The 7,807-nt window shown below is 41.5% G+C and overlaps 1 protein-coding gene across 1 annotated transcript; it reads right to left on the bottom strand.

Annotated features, from left to right (window-relative positions):
* Positions 1–1,547: 1,547 nt before the first annotated feature.
* On the bottom strand, positions 1,548–7,023 carry LOC108098444 (serine palmitoyltransferase 2). Its single transcript, XM_017201347.2, is given in 5 exon segments — positions 1,548–2,504; positions 2,568–2,830; positions 2,889–4,013; positions 6,546–6,566; positions 6,568–7,023. Coding segments are annotated over 5 exon segments (1,815 nt in total). The 5' UTR covers positions 6,757–7,023; the 3' UTR covers positions 1,548–2,287.
* Positions 7,024–7,807: the final 784 nt, after the last annotated feature.

The following is a 7,807-nucleotide window of genomic DNA, read 5'->3' on the forward strand; positions in this document are numbered from 1 at the left end:
CAAACATTAATGCATACTGTGGTGGCCACAGGAATGCCGATGTTTTCCTATAGCCAGATCGGTGGCCTCGATTGGCCGCATATCCTTATCAATCTCTATTAAAGAACGCTCTGGGAAACAGCATTTGAATTGGAACCCGGGCCACTTGCGGTGTTGAAGATGCAGACTCTTGTCTGCGGCGCTGGGCAAAAAGCCATGACAAATGGCCAACAGGATGCATATTTATGATTGCACACACTCCCGCACACACTCGCACACACAACCACTCGAACTGTTGACCACACTCAAGGGCAGGCTAAAATGCTGGCGTTGTTGCTGCAGCCACTTTGGCAGTACTCGGGTAAAATGCCAGCACAAACTTTATACGCACGTAGTCAATTACTCACACCAAGTTGGTTGGGAAAACAGCCACCCAATCGCACCACCCACCCACAGCCCAACCACCCACTCACACGTGCTTGCATAGGATACACATATTTGTGTACCGACGTGTATTGTCATTTTCCATTTTGGCAGCTCGAAAAAAGTAAACAGAAAGCAGCAGATAAATTAAACCCATCGAAACTGATGTGGACGTGTCGTTCAATACAACCTGAAAATCTCATAGGTATATATTTTCAGAATTATCAGGGCGCTTTGACCCGATTTCCATACTCCACAAAAAATTCCATGAATATTACTTCTTTTTCTATAGCAGTTACTTTAAAACATATTTCGCCGTAAAAGACTTTTAAGTGGATCAGTGTTTACTAAAAAGTCCACAAACAGAAAACAGAGTCAAAAATAAATACAAAAGCAGAATTTCCATTTACAATTTTAAGATACATACATATTTTTACATGTTTTAAGAGAAAAATTGTCGTTTTGATCGTTTGGTTTTTGAACTCCTTAGTTTTATATTCACAAACAAAAAATTTAAATTTCATTTATTTTAAAATATGAATATGAATGACTTAAAATAAAATCGAAAACAGTGTAAACGGCCGTGTCCAGCAAGTTATTTTAAAATCAATTCGAATGCACTTTTAACGAGAATTCCAACGCTCGCTCTCTCACCCAAAAGTTAGATTCATTTTGCATGTATTCCCCACAGAATAAAGAAGGACAGTTCAATAAATATTTGCCAGAACATAAAATTGAAAGTATTGCCTAAGCCGATAAAACAACAACGCCCCGAACAAGCCGCTCATTTTAGCCCTTTTATTGTCCTTCGATCTGAGAGTTGTTCGCTCTTTGTCTTAATTTCTTAAAAGGCAGAGACAATTACAATTGGAATTTATTTGGCATTGTGGTCGGCACAGGATAAGAATAGCAAGGAGTGGTGCAGAGATGTCATGAGTTACTGTTAATTAGAAAATTGTTATTCCAAGGTTGGGAGTATATTGTCGAAGCTTAAAGTGAAAATTCGTGTTGGGGATATAATGACAGATATTTCAGTATAGCTGGTAGATGCTGACCGAGTTTCACATTTATTTTTACTGGGGCCATTCAATGACATAAATTTTCCATTAGACTACTGCGTCTTTTACATTAATACACCTTTACAATTAGTTCAATAGATAAAGCAACAGTTATTTATTTGTTGATAGAAAAATAAAATCATTAATACATAATCATTATACATAGATACGTTCCTGACATTGCCTTTAATTTCGGCCCAGATTTTGGACCCTAGAAGGCTGTGCAACATGCAACATGTTGTACAATTAAATCGCTGACGCCGTAGACGTTTCTTTTGGCTTAGCTTTAATGGCTTAATTGGTAGAAGCGAGGTGCTCGACTGTCCCACGAAAAAGGGGCTTTCCCTTAGCTTAGCTCTGAATGTAACCAAAACCTGATCTTCCTAATACATTTCGCTGTCATTTTCACACAAGTACTTCAAATGCTGCAGCCGACTCAAGAAGACGTTTGGAGTTTACAATTACAATAACAACTATGTAGAGGTAAATGCTAAATAATTAATAATATTTTATTGCTTAAGCTATTTACTGTTCTGTTTTGTTTTGGTAGCAGCTGTTAAATATTCCTTCCGATTGATTTATATTCCAAGGTATTTAGTCATAAATTATTCTCTGGGAATATAAATTAAAAGGAAGGAAACTTCAGCAACAGCAACAGAGAAAAAAACTGTAAAGTACTTAGCTTAACTGCAACTCATACTTGGTCAACGTAACCAAACGTTCGTGATTGATCTCTAGCAATTTATGGACTGTGTTTTAGTTTTGGTCTACCGATCGGGGAGACTTTCTTTACCCCAAGCTTAACTGCTATTTGTGTGCATATGCTTCTAATATATGACGGGATTCGGATCACGGGGCTTGCGTGAATACTTCAAACCGAGATCATCGGCGATTTCGTCTATCGCCTCCAAGGCAAAGTCCAGCTGCTCCTTGGTGTGGGCGGCGGAAAGGCAGAAACGGATGCGTCCTTCCATAATGGGCGTGGCCGGGAATCCGGCACCCACGGCGGCAATGTGTCGTGTCGTCAAGGTGCGAACCACAGCGCTAAAAATACATAAACAATTTCATTGGAGATCTTTATCCTGAATGCAATTTTTTTCAACTTACCCAATTTTGGAAAAGAGGTAGACCAACATGGGCACCACGGGGGAATCCTCGTGACCATAGGTGATAACTCCCAACTGTGCAAGACGTCGACGGAAGTAGCGAGTGTTCCTGGCTAGCTGATGGATCTTCTTGCGGCCGATATCGGTGCCATCTACACCCATAATGGTCTTCATGGAGGTCAGAATCTGCTGAGCAATGGGCGGTGAGATCGATGCAGCGTAGCAGTGAGCATGACTGTTGGTGCGAAGGAAGTCAATCAGTTTCTGGGGAACAAAAACAATTGTTAATGGAGATAAACAAAGGGAAAAGTGTTTAACCCACCTTTGATCCAGCCAGATAGCCACCAGCACTACCGAAACTCTTGGTGAAGGTGCCCATCAGAATGTCCACCTCATTGGGATCCACGTTGAAGTAATCCGTAACTCCACGACCATGAGAACCCATCGCTCCAATGCTGTGAGCTTCATCCAGATACAAGTATGCCTTGTACTTCTTTTTCAGCTCAATCAATTCGGGCAAACGAACGATGGAACCTTCCATGCTGAAGATGCCCTCGACCAGAATCAATACTTTGTCCCACGGCTGGCCGCCCTTCTTGGGATTTCCATAGACAACTCCCTGGCGAAGAACTCGCTCCAAATCCCGCATGTTGTTGTGCTTGAAGACCTTGGTGGTGGCTCCAGATAAACGCAGTCCCAGGATGATGGAGGCATGGTTCTTCTCGTCACTGATCACCAGACTATTGGGTCCCAGAAGCGAGGGAAGGTTCAAGGCATTCGTGGCGAAGCCCATGCCAAAGACAATGGCATCCTCGACGCCCAAGTATCTGGCAGTGAGGGCTTCCAGCTCCCGCAGCTGCTCATTGTCGCCCAACTCACAGCGAGAACTGCAGAAGGCCAATCCAGACTTTCGGGCACTTTCCTCCGACTCATCGGCACATGGACCAGTGGCGGCAGCGAATCCCAAATAGTTATAGGATCCCAGATTCAAGCAGCGCGTCTCCGTTCCCGTGAACTTAAAGCTCCATCCGTAGTCATCGGTCACCCGATCCTTGAGCGTCACCTCCTCTCCAGGGACACTGCAAATGGGGCGGTTCCAGCAATCCTTGATCCTCCGGTAAACGTAGCGCGAGTAGAAGCTCTCGAAGGCATCGTACAGGGTCACATAGCCCTCGCGACCCTTCTCGGTGGCCACTTTGGGCACGAAGAGCAGCTGGTTGATGTAGCCGAGGATCATCAGCAAGTAGAATCCCAGGTACGTGAGGCAGGCCGTGTGGAGAGGCACCTCCTCGAAGGAGGTCTTCTGGAAGTGCTCGAGCTCCGGCGAGAGTTTGCCCTCCGCCTGGTTGGGCTTCGATTCCGAATCCTCGTGACTCCTAGCAACGGATGCAGCATGACCATTTTGGAGCAACTTCTTCTCCGGATGATAGTTAGTCACACTGGGACTCTGTGAAAAGCAAAGAGATCATCCATTAGTGACTGGTTATCGCTTATTGATTATTCGTATCGCTGGGAATCTACATAGCACTCATTGGAAATCACTTATCAGAAGGCAGATAATCACTGTTGAAAGAGGGATCGGTTGTTGGAATTCAATGACCAACAGGTGCGAAAAATAATTAAGTTACACTGAGAGAAAATCATAGCCTATCCTATCCCAAAAATGCTCGTGAACCAATTTGTCAACTGAACCTTATATTAGGGGTTTTGTATATAAACGTTTTATTGGATCACTGAATCTCAACACGAGCACTTATTAACTTGCTTGCCCTTTCAGTGCGTTCAGTCAATTCACCAGCCAATTAACATTAAACTAACAGATCTATATATGCATGGTACGTACACTTATAGTCACACGACATCTGAACGCTGAAAAATTTGCTCCACGGCTCACATGAGCCGAGTTCGACATGAAGTCACACAAATGAGACAGAAAGCCAAAGTGCGAAAGAGAGGGAAGTCTGGGGAAGCCATATATGTAGCCAACAATTGCCCAACTTGGCACACTTCAACCTCGCCGTTAAACAAATGGAGCGGTATAATTAACTTATTTATTTCAATGTACATATCATTTGGTTATTGATTTTGCCGACCGAAGGATCCGATAGGAGAGTGGCTCTCATTAATTGAGCCATTCATGTATATATAGCGATATATATACGGGTAACGCCAGCTTAATCGTATCACAATAACGAGTCGGCGACAATAATATTTCGTGTTTATTATCATTTGCCACCGGTCTTGTTTACTAAATATTGAGAGATATAGCGAGGGGAAAAGGGAAAGATCAAGTGTGCTACGCTCCGCTGGGTTTTTTAATGGACTGCCTTGGTTAGGGTATATAGACTAGCCCGAAGCGAATAGATAAAAATCGAAACCAAGTCGAGCAAATAAATAAAAAATGTGTAATACTAATTACGCGATTGAGTGGGCGAAAAAAGAGGACAGGAAGGAAGACAGCAGAGGGTGAGAACCAGATAATGGCTTTCATATGTTACGGATACATAGAATCCAAGATAACAGGTTAAATTCACACAGCACATGCCAAAGTCCTCAAGCAAATGACTTATAGGGGGTTCCAAAGAGATATTGCTCGTGAGTCATTTTCTAATTGCTTTCGAGTATTAAAAGTCGTTCTATTTTAAAATAAACTTTTTAGATTTTTTATCCAAATTCTTATCTTAATATAGCGCACGCATATTATAATCTTTTCATGCTGATAAATATGACATTGCTTTTCCTAGCAAGTTATCAAGGTTTAGGCGTTCCAAACACGCGCAGAAATTCAACCACTGATAAAACCAATAAAATAAAATTTTTTCATAATTTTATAACAAGGCAAAACGCATTGAAATTGAAATGTTTATAGTACTTCACTGAATACACTTAAGTACTTATTCTGCAGAAAAGATCTTGTTACTGTTTATAAAAGTAAAGCTCAAGTATCGGTTAGAAACAAATGACTTTTTATTTATAAACTAGACACATTAAATAATAACATAATCCCTTAATCATACTCTATTAAAATATTAGTTGCCACCGAATGTCTGGCGTTCTCTGACTCCCCAAAATGAACGAATAAAATCTTATCACTGATAAATCAACGCCCACCCGAAAAGTACTGCCTTCGGCGATTGCGGAGCTTTATGATTCACAACCCAATGGCATTCTGCGAGGCTTTACGTAAAAGATTGTCCGCAGTGGGCTTGATAAGGCGAGCCCGGCATGGCATGACAATATTATTACCAGTCCTCGGTGTACCGAGTATTAATGGGCGCTCTCCACAAACAATATGCACCCATGTTAGCATTTTGGGTACGGTCAACCTGAGGGAAAATTACGACCAAGTACAGGAGTGCCGAAAAAGTGACAATAACTAGATAACAGAGTGCAAGTGGATAGAAAAGGGTTTACAAAATGTTTGTAGTTTCGATAAAACTGTGGATCTTTATTTTCCTAATATTTTGATTTCAAATACAAGTTGCTGATTGTGGAATTTTATAAAAAGAAACAAGAGCAAGAAATCTACCTTAACTATTTCTAATTTTTACCTTATCACACCTTATAACAGTTTTGTATTTATCCCCTGCATTCCAATTGGACTCCAAATAAGAAGCCAAAAACTAGCCAAAATAATCGAATTGGCCGCACTTGCGGCGAAAATGAAAACACGCGAGGAAAACACTGCAGTAAAGGAAAACAGCTGTGGGCTGACCCAGAAATGGGAAAAGCCGAGGAAATTCACCCTCCGAAGACGACAAAAATTTAGGCCGAACTTCTCCAGCTGACGCACCCTCTCCCTCTCTCACTCCCACTCACACAAAATCAATGATTCGCCGGCAGAAAGAGCGAGCGAGAAAGAGAAACGGAACCACACTTTTCGGCCAATTTTAATGGCTTTTTCTCTTGTTATTTTGGTTCCGCGAGGTGCTTAGTTTTTATTTTCCCCACCTACACTGGGCGAAGAAGAACTGCTCACCTTGGCATCGCTGGGGGGTTTTCGAATGGCAGCGTCGCGTGCGAATTTCAGTGTATGCGGGTGCCGAGAATTTCCGCTGGCTGAGGAGTTCCTGCTTTTCCGGAGGGCTAAAATTGACCGCCCCGTTGCCATTCGCCGCCTTTCCGTTTCCATTTGTTGTCGCGTAGCTCTGCTCGAAAACCGTTCCAGAATCGCCGTCGAAATTTCCCATTTTTTTCACTCCAAACTCCGTTCACCGATACTCAAACGCGCCCAAAAAATTTCGGAGAGATCGTGCGGTTATGTTTTCACTTCCCTGCTTGGTTAATTGCCTTGCTGAGTTTGCTTCAACAGGCGTTGTTTTTGTATTTCTTTGAAATTTATTTGGTATCTGCACTTCGCATAGTACCGTGCGCACGTCCGGCTTCTTTCACGTTTCGATAAAAATTGTTTATAATAAAATAATAATTATTTCACGCCTACAGCTGCAGAGTTATCGATGTGTCGATATACAATCGATACAAAAGTATAAGACTTTATAGTTGTCAATTGGAGCTGGGAAGAAATCGATTCAAATATCGATATACTCGCCAAATTAGCACTTCATAAGAATAAAACTTAATTTTAAAGGCAGAGTTATAGAATATTTTTTTGCATTTAGTTTCCGTAGAATCTGAAAATGTGGGTAACTAGAATATTTTTGATTTTCAGCATGCTCTTCAGATTCCGAAAGAGTTAACTGATGTAAAGGAACTGTCATGTGTAGGCAGGATCCAGTGGGTTCTGGTAAAAAAAAAAGTGGTACCCTAATTCATACCATGTGTTTTTTTTTCGATTTACTCGATTTAAGTCGCAGAAATAATATTTCTTCATTATGAAATATCGGGGAACCTTAGGATAAGACAACTTTTTCTTGAATGGTCAAACAAGAACACCGGTACTGTTGATATTTCGAAATTAGAAATTTTTCTGGTAACCGATTTTTTGGCGCCAACTCGGGTGGGTAACCACGGTGTCCATGTTTCTTCACCATGGTTCAGTGCACCAGCTTATAACAGATATGTGTAACAGGAGTAATCTCTCCGATACACACTTCTAATTCAGCGCATCACCGGTGATCTTTTTCATTAACCTGAAAAAAATTGGTTCCAACCTTGGATGGTGTTGTTTGCTTGCTGTATTTTGGCACGCCAAAGACAGATGGCGCTCATAAGTTTTGAATAATCGTGTAAAACGAATGTAAATTATTTTCCTTTTAATAATAACTTTTCACGTCCTGTTTT

Source organism: Drosophila ficusphila, unplaced genomic scaffold (assembly GCF_018152265.1).
Source record: "Drosophila ficusphila isolate 14025-0441.05 unplaced genomic scaffold, ASM1815226v1 contig_436, whole genome shotgun sequence".
Lineage (NCBI taxonomy): Eukaryota > Metazoa > Arthropoda > Insecta > Diptera > Drosophilidae > Drosophila > Drosophila ficusphila.